This window comes from Stegodyphus dumicola, chromosome 6 (genome assembly GCF_044657685.1).
Source record: "Stegodyphus dumicola isolate Sdum_Otavi_A_Nest chromosome 6, ASM4465768v1".
Taxonomy (NCBI): Eukaryota; Metazoa; Arthropoda; class Arachnida; order Araneae; family Eresidae; genus Stegodyphus; species Stegodyphus dumicola.
This window is the reverse complement of record NC_140773.1, coordinates 203,696,262-203,715,010: the sequence shown is the minus strand read 5'-3', so window position 1 is coordinate 203,715,010 and position 18,749 is coordinate 203,696,262. Positions and strand designations below refer to the sequence as shown.

The 18,749-nt window shown below is 36.8% G+C and overlaps 3 protein-coding genes across 3 annotated transcripts; 1 reads left to right on the top strand and 2 right to left on the bottom strand.

Annotated features, from left to right (window-relative positions):
• The first annotated feature begins 1,216 nt into the window (after nucleotides 1-1,216).
• On the top strand, nucleotides 1,217-1,758 carry LOC146996946 (uncharacterized). The gene is made up of 2 exons (XM_085817937.1): nucleotides 1,217-1,364; nucleotides 1,469-1,758. Exons 1-2 carry the CDS (start codon nucleotides 1,217-1,219, stop codon nucleotides 1,756-1,758), a joined length of 438 nt encoding a protein of 145 aa, XP_085674063.1.
• A 2,141-nt stretch (nucleotides 1,759-3,899) lies between these two features.
• On the bottom strand, nucleotides 3,900-5,186 carry LOC146996945 (uncharacterized). Its single transcript, XM_085817936.1, has 3 exons — nucleotides 5,114-5,186; nucleotides 4,873-5,016; nucleotides 3,900-4,778 (listed from the first exon to the last, which is right to left on the bottom strand). Exons 1-3 carry the CDS (start codon nucleotides 5,138-5,140, stop codon nucleotides 4,419-4,421), a joined length of 531 nt encoding a protein of 176 aa, XP_085674062.1. The 5' UTR covers nucleotides 5,141-5,186; the 3' UTR covers nucleotides 3,900-4,418.
• Nucleotides 5,187-15,133: 9,947 nt separating this feature from the next.
• Nucleotides 15,134-16,241, bottom strand: LOC146996944 (uncharacterized). Its single transcript, XM_085817935.1, has 2 exons — nucleotides 16,081-16,241; nucleotides 15,134-15,984 (listed from the first exon to the last, which is right to left on the bottom strand). Exons 1-2 carry the CDS (start codon nucleotides 16,222-16,224, stop codon nucleotides 15,148-15,150), a joined length of 981 nt encoding a protein of 326 aa, XP_085674061.1. The 5' UTR covers nucleotides 16,225-16,241; the 3' UTR covers nucleotides 15,134-15,147.
• Between the last annotated feature and the right edge of the window lie 2,508 nt (nucleotides 16,242-18,749).

Genomic DNA, 18,749 nt, shown 5'->3' with positions numbered 1-18,749 from the left:
ACGTAGTTCAAGACACTGTTGCCATAAAACCTAAAAATATATGTTCGTTGCCACAAAAAATAAAAACTTTGAGACATAAAATCGTTGCCACAGAATCAAAACGAAACTTTGATGATGTCATTCCGTCTACGTCATTCCTTCCATCTACGTCATTTCCGGTTGTCACGTGATTCAAGATGGTGGCGACCACGCCCCTTTTCTGTGACGTCACTTCCGCCTACCGAGTATCTGCGGTTACTACTTAAGTATTCAAAGATTATTTAAATTGTTTGTCATATCCCAAATTTATTTAAAATCATTTGTCATAACTGAAATTTATTCTTTTTTTTTATAGATTTACGAAGTGTATCATTTCAAAGAATCGTCTACTTCCCTGTTTCGTTCCTACATTGATCTCTTTCTGAAGATCAAGCAGGAAAGTAGCGGATGGCCTTCGGAGTGTGTGACGGAAGAAGCCAGACTGAAGTATATTCGCCAGTATGAAGAAAGAGTGTGTATTTGTGTGTATTTAATTATGGCAAAGCACACGAGGGCTATCTGCCTAAGGGGAGGGATGCCTTCGTGGAGGACTTTCTAAGGGAAACTGGCTCGTGTACACGTTACACATGAGGAAAACCACGAAAACACCCATGCAGCCAGCCCGTTCGCGGGATTCGAACTACCAGTGTTCAGCGACTTTACCGCTCGGCCGCTGGTGGGCTCGTATGAAGAAAGAGAGGGCGTCAAGTTAGACGCAGGAAAGATTTCCAAAAACCCTGGGCGTCGCCAAATTGCCAAATTGGCCCTGAATAGCTTTTGGGGCAGGTAAGATGATTTCTTTTGTACTTAAATTTTTGTAAACATTTTTATTTTTTTAATTCCTTATGATTTATGTTGGATTTTGTTTTTCAGATGGGGTATGAACGTCAACAAAGGACAGCTTACCTATGTACATACGGTGCCGGACTTTAATAAGATGATGGCTGATCCTACTAAAAAAGTAAGTTTTTCTTATCAATTTTATTCATCTATAAACTTCGACCAACTTCATGTATTTTGAGCTGTGAACTCATGACTCTTCTATTCTTTTCAGATCAAAGATGTCTTTTTGCCCACGCCTGAGGTGGCTGCAATACAATGGGAGTCTGCCAAGGAGTTTGTGCCGCAGGATGCCTCGACCAACATTTTTCTAGCGACGTTTACTACAGCTTGGGCTCGCCTCAAGCTGTACAGTGAAATGGAGAAGCTGAGTCAAGACGTCCTGTATCACGACACAGACTCTATCATCTACGCTACCAATGGTCGCAATGATCCTCCCTTGGGTAACTTCTTAGGGGAATTTACAGACGAATTGGATGGAGATATCATCAAAACCTTCGTGTCAGGTAAGGGCCTTTAAAGAGTTCCTTATTTAATATGTACCAAAAAAATGTTGAATGCATATTTTTTCTGTTATGTCTTTTCTCACCATGTTTTATTTTTTTTTCAGGAGGTCCGAAAAACTATGCGTACCAGACGGCCACTGGGAAAACTTGTTGCAAAGTCAGAGGATTTTCGTTGAACTTCCGAAATTCCCAGCTCTTAAATTTTGAAGCCGTCAAAAGTCTGGTATGTAGTCTGGACCAAAAGGATGTCATAGCTCTGCACAACCCTTCCAAAATTACCCGAGAACCAAAAAGAAGAAAAGTTGTGAATAAACCCGAAACAAAAATGTACAAAGTTGTGTTGGACAAAAGAGTGATTCAATCAGACTTTACCACCTTACCATTTGGTTTTTGAAAACGACTTTTGTAAAAATGTATTGTATGTATAAAAAAGGTTTGTATGTAAAAAGATCATATGCACAATATCATGCATATGTGTGTAAAAACTTATTTAGAACAAAAAAAATAAACAGAAGTTTGAAAATTATGGTGTTGTTCTTTTTTTTTGAAAAGGATTTCATAAAAGGTAAGTTTTCTTTTTAATATTTTTTTTAGAAATAATGGTTATGATTATGTATATATTAGTTTAATCAGGAAAAATGATTTTATATATTAACTTTATCAAAGAAAAACATAACACAAATAATCAGAAATTAACTTTTATTATGAACATATCATTACAATTTCAACCATAGTTTCGAAGAGGATTTTCTTTTAGGTCTAGCATACATAGTTTTTACATTCATTAAATGTTTGTTTTTCACAAAGTCTTGAGGGAAATTATTTACATTGAGTACATTTTTAAACTGTTCAAAGGCAGTAGGTCTTTCAGTTCTATTTCTCAACAGAAAGTTTATCAGTTGAACAACGTTGGACCCAGAAAACACAATACCGTCCAGAATCAGTTCTTTATTGTGTGTCCAGGAAATCTGATGTTCTTTTAGGAAATCCATTATTTTCTGTGCCGTTCTTTGTTTCACAGGAACAGTCTGCAAAATTTCCTTTTCTACATCTGTCTCAGAAAATTGTTCAGACGGTTGTTTTTCAGACGCATTCACATGAAGAAACGTAACATACTTTTGCAGAACCTGGATGTACAATTTGGATTTTTCTTCATCGTGCATTTTCTTTTTTAAGATGTTTTGAATTTGGGTATCTAAATCACTCAAATTTTCATCTTCAAACTGGTGGATACGATCCAGCGGTACCAAGGCAAATTTCTTACTGTGTTCCATGGAGAAGAGAGGATAAGACACTGACTGCTGCAGGAATCAAGAAAGATAGAAAACCGTCACCTTTTTGAACCAAAACACGTCTTTTCTTAAAAAGAGGTATTTTTTTGTCCGCTAGTTTTCTTAAAGTTCTTTTAAAAGGGGCGAGTCGATTTTTGACGCGTTTGGTGATGGGTACGTTTCCTTTTAGAAGATTTAAAACACACTCACAAACTGATTTGATGAGATGATTCGGACACTTTTTCAGTACAGCTGCTTTTATTCGACTTTTTCCTAATAGTTTTAGATAATCCACATCCTTCAGATGAGACATTCTGATGACAAATGAGCTCTTTTTCTTGCACACTTTCTTTTATATAGGTAGCAAATGCAGCCGCTTTGGTTAAAGCACAGCCATTAAATCCTTTTGCATGAATCGAACATGTTAAAGAACTTTTCTTTTTTAAATTCTCTATCTTAGGACAGTCTAGATTTATGATGTCTCTACATAATAAATTTTCTAAAAATAATTTCTTTTCTAATCCTTTCACGTATATGACAGAATAAATAGATGACAAATATTGCAAAATAATACGAAGATGAGTATCAGGTCAAACACCCTCACTCAAATTCACATGATGACGATTTCTTGTGACCCAAGCAAAACACTTTTGCTGAGATCGTGGTAATTTTTTCCAAGGCTGAGGGAGTAAAAATCACCAGCAACTGTGATATCCTTCATGCACGGAGTAAAAAGTTAATTCTTTAACAATGTAACATTGAGGCATCCACTGAAAACCTTCGAAATCGATCACGATGGGAGAAGACATATTAGCCATTCGACGTCTCAAACTGAAATGAACTATCGGGGCTGGTAGACATAGTATTTATCCCCAGGAAAGATGCCTGTGCGAAGGCGAAGCGTTTCACTTGTTTCAGGTCTTAAATCAATCAACAAATAGCTAAATGGAGTTGAAGTAGCATCCTGAAAAATTTCTTGAAAGGCCTTTACTTTTCCGGGGAACATTTGTCTAGCTAAATGCATGATTTGACTTTTATCTCTAGGATTTTTGTATAAGACAAGATAATGGGAATTTAAATGAATATTTCTTATCTCCTTGCCTTGGTTTATAACCTTGGTTTATATGTTTAAGAACAATTATATTTATACTCTATAAAAATCAATAGGTTTGTATTCAATAGGTATATTTAAATTTTATCTTAGTGTTCATTACAGATTAATTCTTTTAAATAAGGTCTGAACCTGAAGACAGTCATGAGGACATTGTAAAACAAAATAACATTTTATTGAATATCCTAATTAATTTACAAATATTCATAGTATTCAATACCTAAGACACCATTGGTAGTACAAAATGTGTGTCTTACTTCATCGAGTACATGATTTAAACGCACAGATTTTAAAAAGTCCTTGGTAATGTAGTGAGCAGGTTTCAGTAACATTAAATAGGATTCTTCACCCCAAATATTTCCGTAAAATTGTCTGGCGATGTCAACAGCATTGAATCTCAGAGTAATGGCGTTCACAGTTTCTGTCTTATGAACAAGTTCTTCACAATCTTTGCGCTGGGGATATTTTAGTTCTTCTTATTGGTTAAGAAGCTTTTCAAGTGACATCTTTAGAATGGTTTGGAGGCGTGCTCTTCTCATAGAAATGTCGAGGACTGGGGCAGATTTTCCTCCTTAACAGGTTCGTCGGATTTGCTTTCGTAGGCTTCACAAAAGTTCATGTTTTGATAAACGAGGTTGGTGACAATGTCACTGATACGGCTAAAGTGGGTCATCAGTTCTTCCCACTGCGTAGTTGTAATGCTGAGGCTACTTTTTCATCTCCTTGAGCAGAAAGTTGTTTCAGAGTGAAGTGAGAATCCTTATTATACGTGACCACAAAGTTCTTGGGCAACTCCAGATTTAGTGTCAGCAGGTCTGGTTCCTCCACTGTCATGTTGGTTACGAGAATATTCAAACACAACGGCTCAAAGTTCACTCCCCATCTTGTCGGATAGTAAGCTTTACCATATTTCGCATACTCTCGGATGTGCACAGTCACTTTTCCCTTGTAAATGCTGGGTCCCACAAAGACATTGTTTCCCATGTGAGTGAGCTCCTCTGGAATAGCCTCTTCGGTGAAGAGTCCTTTGCGCTGAAAAAAAATTAAATCAGTTAGTATATAACACATAAAAATGGGGTCACATACAATATCAACTTTAATATATAAGCTTTTCGCAAATACGTACTTTTTTTCTCGAAATGGGTTGTTTCTTCTGCTTTTCTTTTCGCACAAGAGCTAGCAGATTCTCTTGGAACATCTTGGGTGCGTCTTCATGGCTCAACACTTTATCGTTCAAAGGCATAGGTTCTTTCTCAAATAGGTTTTCCATCTGAAAAAAAGTAAAGACAAATTAAGCACATATTGCAAATTCAACTATTTTTAGATTAAAAAATCTAAAAACAGTATATTTTCAAAAAGTTACTTACCTCTCTGTGGTTTCGTGCCTGATCCATTCGAAGCAGTGAAGAATGATTGTCTAAGCAAAAGCAGGTACGTACACTCAGGGCGACAGGCAGGAAAGAAATGCGGAAAGTTGCTCGAGATAACCTTATATCGGGTAGGAACTCTTTATTTCATCTGAACGGTGATTGGTTAAGAGACGGTGAGGTCATATTTCAAAGAATCTGATTGGTTCACAGAAAAGTATCCATACATCTGAGCGGAGGCATACAAAGGTGTGATACGGCAGACGGCATTTTGTAAAATAACATGCCCCAACAAGAAATGGATGATGTCATGCCAAACACGTGGTTCAAGAGTTCGTTGCCACAAAATCTAAAAATATATATTCGATGCCACAAAAAATAAAAACTTTGAAAAATGGTGTCGTTGCTTTAAATAAAAAAATAAAAACTTTGAAAAGATCGTTGTCACAGAATCAAAAACAAAACGATGCATGACGTCATTCCATCACGTGATACAAGATGGCACTGGTGTCGTCACTTCCGGAGAAATTCAAAATGGCGAAGGCCACGCCCCCTTTTCTGTGACGTCACTTCCGTCACCCGAGTACCGTGGCTTACTACTACGGGATTTTAATTGAAGCCTGCTGTAGTCTTTCAAACATTTCTTTCCAATGCTTCGAAAGAGCTTCGAAATCTAGCGTTTGGTTTTCTGGGAGAGTTTGAAGAATATCTGCTGCGTCTGCTCTAGTTATCAACTTCTTTAGCGACTGCAGAAACCTTGTCATCAATTTGTTGTTCCACGCCAGAAACTCTCTCTTCTATTTGTTCTTTTACAGAAGAAACTTTTTTTTTCAATTTGTCCGACTTTATTTTCGACAGCGTCTGTTCTGTCTTCTCTAGCCTCGAACTTTCTATTACGCAGGTAATTTCTCTTTTAATTTCCTTTTGACCTGCTTCAATCTATTTTGAAGGGCTTTCATCTCCTCTTTAAAAGTTACTTGACCAGCTTCCAGCTTTCTTTAACAGATTCTTGGCACAATTTCATCTCCCCTTGACCAGCATCCATCTTGGCTTTGACTGCTTTCATCTCTACTTTAACGGATTCCTGTCTCGCTTTGATTTCTTCTTTAACAGAGTTGATAGCCCCTTCCATCTTTTCTTAGAACGCAGTCATCAATTGCCTGAATTGTTCTTCCATCGCTCTTGTAACTGGCACTAAAAATCCCACTTCTGACACCAAAAAATGTTGTGAACGTACGGGTTCGTAATAAATTGAATGCACAAGTCCAATGAAAAGTGAATAAAATTTATTCTTATGACAACAAATAAAACAAAATACTGAAATTTCCACAGAGATATTCATACAATATCGCAATATCTCACAGTAGTTATACTTTGAACTACTAAAACGTTGAATAGAACTCAATTAAAAAAATACTGAGAAAGCTAATCCGATCTCATGGCGAATTCGCTACAATCAATAACAAGAACTAAGTTGTAAGGTCCCTCACTTGAAATTCTAAGTTAATGTTGGAAGTGAGGAACCTAGGAACTGATAAGCGAATAATCGCTAGAGTTCGAAGACAGGAAACAACAAGAGAGAAGAGTAAATAACCCGTTATTATTTCTATAAGATTTAACAAAACTCCGCCTGGGAGTGAACAAATAAAGTCCGCACTTTGGACTTGAACTTAAAAGACTAAGAATTAAACTAAAACTAAGATTAACCAACTAAATATAGCCAAAGCTATCAAGGTTCAATGAGAGTTGGCCCCTTAACTTATTTTATTACGAAGCTTAGCAAGGGCCTGAGTACGGCCGAGCGTATAACAGCTTTGAGAGAGAGAGCGGCCAAAAAGGCAGACGCGCGTAGTTCAGAAACTCTGTTTCTCTCTCTGTCTCAGTAAGTAACTTCGTGGTTTAAATACCACTCTTTCTCATTAAATATTCAGCAAATTCCAAAACTACGTTCTGGCCGGAAGTAGTAAGTTGAAGTTAAGAATTTGACAGGAAAGGAACTTAAAATTTAACTGTTAATAAAATTAACATAATCCTTACAAAGTAAACAAATAATAAGCAACTGAATTGAGATGTTTTCCTCCAGCTGAAGCTTTTCGTAATTTCCTAAGTTTTCTCTAGAAAGCAAAAGAGTATAATTACGAGATACTATCTATTTATTAAATGCGCAAGATCCTGTATTTTAACTTTTCCGCCGTAGCTTTCTCTTCAAATAAGTCTAGTGCTTCATTGCACGGGAATATAAAACGATTTTAGTTAATTCTACTAAACATAGCTAAATGAATACAAAAATCGTAATAATACGTGGGTTGGGGCAAAAGTCATGGCAACTATTTTTTTCTTGTAGATATGTGAGTAGTAAGCGGAGGTACTCGGTAGGCGGAAGTGACGTCACAGAAAAGGGTCGTGGTCGCCGCCATCTTGAATCACGTGACAACCGGAAATGACGTAGATGGAAGGAATGACGTAGACGGAATGACATCTCAAAGTTTCGTTTTGATTCTGTGGCAACGATTTTATGTCTCAAAGTTTTTATTTTTTGTGGCAACGAACATATATTTTTAGGTTTTATGGCAACAGTATCTTGAACTACGTGTTTGAAATAACATCACTTTTAATTTATTATTTTTAATTATTTGACATGTGATTAATTATTTTTAACTATTTAGTATGTCATTAATTTTAATTATTTACTCTTTTTAATAAGTATTTTAATTATTTACTACGTTATTATTTTAATTATTACCTTTAATTAAATTTTATTGAATTTTAAAAATAGCTCCACGAGTGGGATTCGAACCCGCAAACTTTAGTTTGGAAGGCGATTTCCCAAACCACTATGCCAACGAGACCTTACAAGCTAGGTCACATTATCGCGTTGAGTAGAAAAACAACCATGACGTCAGGAGGCTGGGGGAAACAGGCAAACGTCATCTCTTTCACGTTGCAGCCTGTCGAAACCGCTTCACGCTTTCTACATCCGCCGTGGCGCACGTATACAATCTTAACAACCAATCAGATTCTCACTAATATTTTCTATCTTATTTCAGCCAATCAGCGTGTTTGTTTCTTATACATCGCCTATCTATTCGCTCGCGTTGACGAATGCAATCATTCTGAGTTGGAATTTGCTTTGAGCTGGTTGCCTTTTTAATCGCGTCCAGATCGGGTTTTTCAACGCATCGTCTGCGCATCCATTTGGATATTTTTGCTTTTCTTTGGAGTAAGCCTTCCGGTATTTCACCGAAACTGCTGCTCTGGATTTAGGTAAGATATTTTTGCTTTTTGATTCCCTCGCTATGCTTTACCTCGGTGAAATATGAGTGAGTGTCAGCCATCCGCAAATTTAGATAATGAAATCTCAGCCGCCGAACAAGCCTTCGGTAGAATTAATATACACTTAGAGAGAGCTAATCTCCCACCCAATGTTAGCTCTTACACAACCCTAAAAAAGCAAGCTATTGCTGATCTCCTTAAATTCAACTCAGTTGAAAACAAAACTAGCGATGATCTCAAACGTATAGCGGAACTTGAACGCATCATTCAAGATTACGACGCATTCTTAAATCTGGCCGTCATGCATAAAAATCAAACAAACAATTCCATTATGGAAAATAACAACGAAAGCGATGCTATGTTAAAGGCAAAAGCATCTAATAAAACACAAAAAAGCGATGCAAAAAATATAGAGCGTTCGACTATATCTAAGAATAAGAAAAAGAAAATTACTACTGACAGCGACGGGTTTAAAACCCCCCGCATCACGCATAAACGAACGCATTCAAATTCATCGGAAGCTGAACTACCCGTACAGAAAAATAAGTTCAATGACCTACAGGACGATGACCGCATGGAGCAGGAATCGAACTCAGAGTCCGCAGGATTTACTCTCGCCAAAAAAAGCATTGGACATATTCCCCCAATTGTTCTCTCAGATTTTACAGCCAACTGGGATACGTTAAAAGAGGAAATCGAAAATTTAGGAGTAAAAAAAGTCAAAGGCAATCTCACAGGAGATACACTCAACATCAAAGTCTGGGATAAAGATGACTATCGCGCAATCACGGAGTTTCTGGCCAAACGAGGTGTGCAATTCCACACATACAAAATTAATTCCGAAAAACCAATCAAAGTAGTAATTAAGAAACTGCCTAGAAACTCAAACGTGGAAATAATTCACAAAGAACTCACTGAACACGGAATTCCTGTAGAAAAGATACGTCAGCTCGAAAGATTCCGAGAAGGAAAAATTGTTAAACTACCTATATTCTTAGTCGAGGTCAAAAGAAACGAAAAGGGTAAACAAATCTACCAAATAAAGCAACTTCGTGGATTAGACGTCATAGTCCGTGCTTACAAATCCAGACCTGGCCCTGTGCAATGCCACAGGTGCCAGAGATACGGACACACTCGAGATCTATGTCATTACAAACCTAGGTGTCTTAAATGCGCCGAACCGCACGAAACTTACACCTGTAAGAAGAACAAGGACAAACTACCAGCGCTCTGCGTTCTGTGAGGCGATTGCCACCCGAGCAACTCGAAGGAATGTAAATACCATCCGGATAACCTACCCAAAAGAGTCTTCAATAAGAGCAATCAAAACGAGAGAAAGCATGAACAGAAACAATTTCAATTAAATAAAGAAGATTTTCCTTCTCTCCCTGGAGCTACGGAAAACGAAAATACTAAAAATCAACCAAGCTGGACAACTCAAAAGGAAAACAAAAATAAACAAGAAAGCGAAGCTAAAGAAGTTTCATTTTTTGAGTGGATAAAAACACAACTCCTAAAAGCGAAAGAATTCTTTACAGAATTTAAAAAAGCAAAAAACATCATGGGTAAACTCGAGGTCGGAATGGCCGCAATTGAATATTTCACTTCTTTAGACTATGACTTTTAGACCTCATAGCAATATAAACGCGATGATTTCAGCTACCAATAGCTTCTTAAAAATTTCCTATTTCAATGCGAACGGTGTCATAAAACAATATCAAGAAATTAAAGATTACTTGGATAAGTACAACATTGATGTCATGATGATAGGTGAAACTCACCTTAAAGCTTGCGATAAATTTAAAATAAACGGCTACAATATTATAAGGAAAGACAGAACCCGAAGTAGATGGAGTGGTACTGCAATTATCATTAAAAATCACTTGAAGCATACTGAATATGATCTTCCTCACAATAGTCTGCTCGAATTTACTTCAGCTATCATTTATACTGCTTTAAATGAAGCCTACCTATTTATTTCTATTTACAATCCTCCTAATAATCTGATGACTAATAATGACCTGGATATCTTAACCTCCACCAACTTCCCGACTATCATCGCAGGGGACTTGAATGCAAAGCATAATGCTTGGAATTCTAGAGGATCTAATAGCAATGGAAACATTTTACATAACTATTTAATTAGCAACGACCTCAATTTTGCTGCTCCCACTTCTCCAACAAGATTTGGTGCTAACGGAAACGGCGAAGTTTTGGACATTGTACTTCTTAAAAATATTCCTCATACCCCTCTCTTAGAAGTAATAACGGACTTAAATTCTGATCATCTTCCAGTGAACTTCGACTTTTATGGCTTTTATCCCCCGTTAAAGAAACACAGAACTAAGATAAATTGCTCCCACTTCTCCAACAAGATTTGGTGCTAACGGAAACGGCGAAGTTTTGGACATTGTACTTCTTAAAAATATTCCTCATACCCCTCTCTTAGAAGTAATAACGGACTTAAATTCTGATCATCTTCCAGTGAACTTCGACTTTTATGGCTTTTATCCCCCGTTAAAGAAACACAGAACTAAGATAAATTGGACCCAATTCTCTGATACTATGAAAGACTATAATTGCAGAAATAATTATAATCATTGCGGTGATATCGAAGATGAAATTTATAAATTCACCACTAAAATGAAAGATTCAATCAATAATGCGACTTATCCCTGCAAAAGCACTAATTTTCTCTCCCTTCCTAAATATATAAAAGATATTATTACAGAGAAGAATAGAAAACATAAGGAATGGCAGCGGTCCGCAGACCCTCGTGCCAAAAGGCACATCAACTTTTTAAACAGGAAAATCAAGCAGGAAATTATGGAATTCAGAAACAAAAAATGGGACTTTCTCCTATCAAACCTGGATCCTCAAGATCAAGCAGTATGGAAAATTGCTAAATCTCTAAGAAATAGCAGACCAAATCAAACTCATGCAATTCATCACATGGGAATCTCCTATCAATCTGAGGACGAGATTGCTAATATAATGGCTAATGAATTAGAGAAAATATTTCAACCTCACCCGCCTGAGAATAACTCCCAAGAAGAAGAAGTTAATTTTACTATTGACAGTATTAACAATTATCCTATAACAAATTTCATTCCCTTTACTTCACCAAAAGAAGTAAGAGAAATTATTCACAAACTCAAGCCAAGGAAAGCCAAAGGCTATGATCAGATTAGCAATGAAGCACTTAAAGCTCTTCCTAGACGTTGTATTACTAACATAGTCAATATTTTTAATGCCTGCATCCGAAATAATTATTTCCCTCAGCAATGGAAACACTCCATAATAGTCAATATCTTAAAACCAAAGAAAGATCCTAAACTCGTCACTTCCTACAGACCTATCAGTCTTTTACCTTCATTAGGAAAAGTATTTGAGAAAAATCCTCTGCTCAAGGCTCACTAACCATCTCGAAAGACTCAATTTAATAGATGATCTGCAATTCGGCTTCCGCAGTGGACACTGCACGACTCATCAAATTCTCAATTTGGTGGAATTTGTTTCGCAAGCCTTTACTAAGAAAAACGGGGTGGCTGCATGCTATCTCGATTTCGAAAAGGCCTTTGATAGAGTGTGGCATGCAGGCCTCCTGCATAAATTGAATAATTTTATGCTTCTAAACAGTTTCGTAAAACTCATTAGTTCCTATCTGAAAAACAGGACTTTTCAAGTTCGCTGCGGTGACGCCTTATCTGTCAGAAAAAGAATTCATAGCGGGGTGCCGCAAGGATCCGTTCTTTCCCCCGGCTCTATAATGTTTATATCAATGATTTCCCGCACCCATTCAACACGAAAATACTCAAATATGCTGACGACACTGTAGTACTGACTGAATCCAGAAGTCCCCAGCTCGCTCTAAGTAATTTACAAATGCATCTCAATATGATCAATCACTGGTGCAAGACTTGGAAAATTAAGCTCAACGCCTCTAAATGTTGTATTGTGCTCTATCGGAGATACAAAACAAGATTAAGAGTTAATACTGATATCTACTTAGATAGAACTCTAATCCCTGTAGCTAATTCCTATAAATATTTAGGTGTTTACATAGATAAATCTCTCAACTTCAAAGATCATATTTCTTATATCTTAAACAAAGCAAATGCAGCCTACATCGCAATTTATCCTATTATCGGCAAAAAATCGAAGCTCAGTCTAAAAATAAAGAAAATGCTTTACATATCTCTAATTCGACCGATCATGCTATATGCAGTGCCGGCATGGGCAATCGCCAATAAAACTGAGCGCAAAAAATTGGATATACTTCAAAATAAAATTCTACGTAGCATTGTGAATGCACCTTGGTACGTGAGAAACTCTATAATTCATAACGACCTGGATATTCCATCTGTGCATAACTTTATACTCATGACAGCTCACAACTTCTTCGAGAAGATGAAGCATAGTCAATATAACGCAATTAAACAAATGTTGGATTATGATCCAACAATTGAATATACTGTCAAACGCCCAAGGACAATTCATCACAATTCGTTATGGTGGTAACTTGTAAAATTTAATTTTAAAATTTACTTGAACTCTAATTGGACTCTATCCTTTTATTTGTGTTGCATCTTATACTAATGTTAATCAAGAAAATTTTTTATTCAAGATTTTTATGTTACTATTTCATTTTTTAAAATTATTTTGTATGAATTTTTACTTTATCGTATGATTCTACGAACTTTTGAACTTTTTACGGCCTATCTAACTACTGCATACTTCTGAAGGACTTTGAACTCTTATGCCATTCACAGCTTCAAACTGTCTTCGCGCCATTTTCATGATGTCTCACTATTGCTTATCCTGCACTCTTACTGGCTATATAGAGCTCACCACCTGCATTTGCCATACAACTCACTGAACCTGCCTACATGCTTCAATTTAATGCCATTGCTTACCACTGCACAATTTTTATGATAAACGCCTACTTTCGTAAGTATTAAGATATGCCTGCTCACGCAGCTGAATTTTCTTCGCCCACGGGTGTTGGTACTTCCCTAGTACCATTTATTTGAAAATATCTTTGCCTAGTGCACGTTAATGCGATCTACTGGCAAAAACTCTTTAGTAGTTAATGACCAGAAAAAAGTAAGTCATAAGTCAAGTCATAAGTCAATGCAATCATTTCTACTGTTGTTGTTGCTGAGCGAACGTTTTCTTGCCTTTTTGTGATTTTTCTTTTGCGCCATTTTCATTTTATCTATACGATGTCTGCTAAACGAGTTTCTTCTGCATCTAATGTAAGTATATTTTTTGCTTCTACTTTATTTTTAGATTACCATTTTTAAACACGAATTTTTTTAAACACGTTATTTATTCTACTTTTTTTTTTTAATTGTTAGGTGTTATTTGAAGATTCTGATTGTCCTTTCCGTGATTCTGATGACGATGTAAGTTTTTACACGTATTTTCGTAGCGTACTTTTTTTTTTCTGAATGTATTTTACCATTTGAGCTGATTTTATTTTGAATGAATCCACTTTTATTTTGATAGTTATTAGATGAAGTGGATCAAATTTTCATGGAAAATCCCCTGATTTTGCCCCTGTACTATCATGTGGGTTCCGGATTTGAGGTAAATTTTCGTTTCGTTATGATTCTGTTAGAATATTTTTATAAAACTAGAAAATGAATGTATTTATTTTTATTTATTTATTTTTAGTCTTCTTCCTCATCAGCTCATGGCCCTGTGTATATAGCTGCTTCGAATGAACGATCGGTATATATTTTTCTTTTCTTGCATGATTTATTAAAATAATGTATTTTGAAAATGTTTGATTATTACTGAAACTTATTTTTTTTTCCAGATTGATGAGGCGATTGTACTCACAGAGAAGTCTCGTCGACGGAACCATAAATATCAGGCCGAGGAGATTACCTTCCGGGCCAGTATAGATATGGAACGGCTGCCTCAGAACGTGCAAGGCATCCCGATGGTCCGAATTCCTGACACCGTCCGGGAGTTGTTTGAGCAACTTATTCGCCGGACAACAGCAAATCTGGGCTCATCAGACCTCATCCGATTCTGTATCCAAGCAGCTGGGTTGGATAAGCCGATTAGCACGTCCCTGATGGCAGTTTCGACTTTAACAGTTGAAATGATTCTGGCTGCCGTGATGAAAGTGTTGCAGTCTAAAGACAAAATTGAACTGGATACGGGATTTGCAGTTGATGTGATCACCATAAAACGCCCTGTGGGTGCCGGCTGTTCCTGGGAAACTTGTGCCTCAAAGGCTTGTGCAAAGTATAAGAATCCTTGGTTTGCAACCATTTCTGGATGTCTTTTGTTTTTACGCGACCTTTTAAAGCACGATGCAAAGCAGCAACACCCCCGAAACTTGCGGGGACCTGTGGATTTCGATAGGTCTGAGACAGAGCTGCGTTCATTGCAACAGTTGTTATGATCTAAACGTACACTGATATTCATTTATATATATTTAACTAGAACAGATAAAAAATACCCTAGTTTCACCTATATAAAGATTTTAGAAAATAGGCCTAAAAACAAGAGAGAGAAAATGAATGCTACTTAACATCTCAAAGGTTGAACAAGTAATGATATATATGTTTAAGAATAACCATATTTATATTCTATAAAAATCAATAGGTTTGTATTCAATAGGTATTTTTAAAATTTATGTAAGTAATCATTATAGATTAATTCTTTTAAATAAGGTCTGAACCTGGAGACAGTCATGAGATCGTTGTAAAATAAAATAACATTTATTGAGCATCCTAATTATTTTACAAATATTCATAGTATTCAATACCTAAGACACCATTGATAGTACAAAATGTGTTTCTTACTTCATCGAGTACATGGTTTAAACACACAGATTTTAAAAAGTCCTTGGTAATGTAGTGAGCAGGTTTCAGTAACATTAAATAGGGTTCTTCACCCCAAATGTTTCCATAAAATTGCCTGGCGATGTCAACAGCATTGAATCTCAGAGCAATGGCATTCACAGTTTCTGTTTTATGAACGAGTTCTTCACAGTCTTTCAGCTGGGGATATTTCAGTTCGTCTTGTTGATTAAGAAGTTCTTCAAGTGACGTCTTTAGAATGATTTGAAGTCGCGCTCTTCCCATAGAAATGTCAAAGGATTGGGGTAGATTTTCCTCTCTGACAGGTTCGTCGGATACGCTTTCGTAGGCTTCACAAAAGTTCATGTTTTGATAAACGAGGTTGGTGACAATATCGCTGATACGGCTAAAGTTGGACATCAGTTCTTCCCACTGCGTCGTTGTAATGCTGAGGCTACTTTTTTCATCTCCTGTCGAAGAGAGTTGCTTCAAAGTGAAGTGGGAATCTTTATACGTGACCACAAAATTCTTGGGCAATTCCAGATTCAGTGTCAGCAGGTCTGGTTCCTCCACTGTCATGTTGGTTGCGAGAACATTCAAACACCATGGCTCAAAATTTACCCCTCGTCTTGTCGGATAGTAAGCTTTACCATATTTGGCATACTCTCGGATGTGCACAGTCACTTTTCCCTTGTAAATGCTGGGTCCCACAAAGACATTGTCTCCCATGTGAGTGAGCTCCTCTGGAATAGCGTCTTCGGTGAAGAGTCCTTTGCGCTGAAAAAAAAAATTAAAACAGTTAGTATATAATACATAAAAATGGGGTCACATACAATATCAACTTTAATATATAAGATTTTCGCAAATACGTACTTTTTTCTCGAAATGGGATGTTTCTTCTGCTTTTCTTTTGATACAAGAGCTAGCTGATTCATTGGGAACATCTTGGGTGCGGTTTTCATGGCTCAACACTTTATCGTTCAAAGGCATAGGTTCATTCTCAAATAGGTTTTCCATCTGAAAAAAAGTAAAGACAAATTAAGCACATATTGCAAATTCAACTCTTTTTTAAGTATAAAAGTATTTAAGTATAAAAATATTTTAAGTATAAAGTATTTTAAGTATAAAGTAAGTATTTAAAGATTAAAAATCTAAAAAACAGTAACTTTTCCAAACGTTACTTACTTCTTTGTTGTTTTCGTGCCTAATCCATTCGAAGCAGTGAAGAAAGGTTTTCGAAGCAAAAGCAGGTACGTACACTCAGGGCGACAGGCAGGAAAGAAATGCGGAACGTTGCTCGGGATAACCTTATATCGGGTAGGAACTCTTTATTTCATCTCAACGGTGATTGGTTAAGAGACGGTGAGGTCATATTTCAAAGAATCTGATTGGTTCACAGAAAAGTATCCATACACCTTAGCGGAGGCATACAAACGTGTGATACGGCAGACGCCATTTTGTAAAACAACATGCCCCCAACAAGAAATGGATGATGTCATTCCAAATACGTGGTTCAAGAGTTCGTTGCCCCAAAACCTAAAAATATATGTTCGTTGCCACAAAAAATAAAAGCTTTGAGACATAAAATCGTTGCCACAGAATCAAAACGAAACTTTTGAGGATATCATTCCGTCTACGTCATTCCTTCCATCTACGTCATTTCCGGTTGTCACGTGATTCAAGATGGCGGCGACCACGCCCCTTTTCTGTGACGTCACTTCCGCCTACCGAGTACCTCCGCTTACTACTTATGTGAACGGATCACAAGACATATACACACACAGATCGTATTTTATTCTCGAGTGTCAAGATGTAGAAACATCTTCTTACTCGATTTCTGATAAAGATAAAACATATATGTGTCATGTGGAAGTTCTGGAGGCATAGTGTGTATGCAGAACAACAGATGGCTCTGTGATAGCTGGCTATGTGGTAGCGAGGGCTCTGAAATCAGTCAGTTGGTGAGTGTCTTGCGAGATGGGAATAACCAGTGTTGAGCAGGGCGGTTAAATCAAAATAGCCGTTCTCCGAGGGAGAAATGCGATGGAATGTTACAGTGAATTAGTAGACGCCCTTGGGAATAATGCCCTACCATATCGTACAGTAGCACGGTGGGTAAGAAAGTTTCAGCAAGGACGTGTGTAAACTAGTGATGAGTAACGTTCGGGACGACTGGTGAGTGTGCCGTCCTCGAGCACCTCATGGATGAAGACAAACGATGGACGTTACTGGAGTTAGAGAGGGCAAGTGGCATCAAGAAACGCACCGTTCACAGGATATTGCGCAATGAGCTACAGCTACGCAAAATCGCTTCGCGGTGGGTACCTCATGCACTGACGGAAGTTCAAAGGTGTGCTATGCAATATGCTCTGACCACTTTGCACGCTGGCAACAGGACGGCGATCAATTCTTTTCACGAATAATCGCCATCGATGAATTTTGGGCCAGGGCATACAAACCAGAACTGAAATGTCAGTCCGTGAAGTGGCGAAGTTGCACCTACAAAACTCGTAGCGTTATCACTAAATAGTGTTAAACTTTTACCTCTTCGTGCAAAGAAACATTTCAAGGTAGCTATTAATGCTTCAGATGTTAGGTCTGTTATCAGCTCTAAATGAATGTCCTTAGTAACCATACAGATGAATATACACACATAAACATTTAGATATATACCTTTTCTCTGGTTTTTGTACTTAATTAAGAATGGGCCACAGAGGTCAACTCCAGTACAATTGAATGTAGGATTAGCTGTAATTCTTTCCTTGGGTAAATCACCCATGATTTGCAGAGGAATGGGATTAGCTTTAAAACATATTATACAATTTTTTACAATTTTTCTACAAACATTTCTACCGCTTACAATCCAAAATTTTTGTCTTATATGATATAAAAAAATTGAGGACCCACATGCAATAATTAACTATTAACTCTGTTAATTTCTGTTTAGAAGGCAGAATAATAGGAAATTTTTTCTCATAAGTTAAATTGCTATTTTTTAATTTACCTCCAACTCTCAACAGTCCATTATTGTCAATGAAAGGGTTAAGACTTTTAATAGAACTATTTCTTGGAACAATACCTGATTTTTTAAGATCATTTATCTCATTTATAAAATACTCACCCCGTACAAATTTTATTAAAGTTTCTTCAGCTGCTCTCAGTTCTCCCACTTGTAAATTACCTACCTTCTTTTGTTCTTGCTTACAATTCTTGTAAAACCTAAAACAAAAACTTATAATACGAATTAATTTTAAATACTTATTACTGCAATTCAATAAATCATTAATAAATTTATTCACATTCAGATTTAAACATGTAGATAGTTCAGAATCAGCAAAGTTTTTAAGTTCATTACTGTCCTTTTCAGTAACTGCTTCAGGTATAACTCTTATAGGGTACTCATCCTTCATTAAGAAGTCAGATCCGTTCCACCACAGTTGACGTAGTTGCAGTTTTTTGGCAGACATAACTCTAGATATGAGATCTGATGGTTTTGAGTTTTTTGGCAGACATAACTCTAGATTTTCTTCAGAAGCGATATG

Coding starts and splice junctions, on each gene's coding strand:
- LOC146996946 (XM_085817937.1), top strand. CDS start 1,217: ATGGAGAAGCTGAGTCAAGACGTCCTGTATCACGACACAGACTCTATC. Junction 1,365..1,468: donor CATCAAAACCTTCGTGTCAG/GTAAGGGCCTTT, acceptor TTTTTTTTTCAG/GAGGTCCGAAAAACTATGCG.
- LOC146996945 (XM_085817936.1), bottom strand. CDS start 5,140: ATGGATCAGGCACGAAACCACAGAGAG. Junction 5,017..5,113: donor AGGCACGAAACCACAGAGAG/GTAAGTAACTTT, acceptor ACTTTTTTTCAG/ATGGAAAACCTATTTGAGAA. Junction 4,779..4,872: donor AACCCATTTCGAGAAAAAAA/GTACGTATTTGC, acceptor ATTTTTTTTCAG/CGCAAAGGACTCTTCACCGA.
- LOC146996944 (XM_085817935.1), bottom strand. CDS start 16,224: ATGGAAAACCTATTTGAGAATGAACCTATGCCTTTGAACGATAAAGTG. Junction 15,985..16,080: donor CATCCCATTTCGAGAAAAAA/GTACGTATTTGC, acceptor TTTTTTTTTCAG/CGCAAAGGACTCTTCACCGA.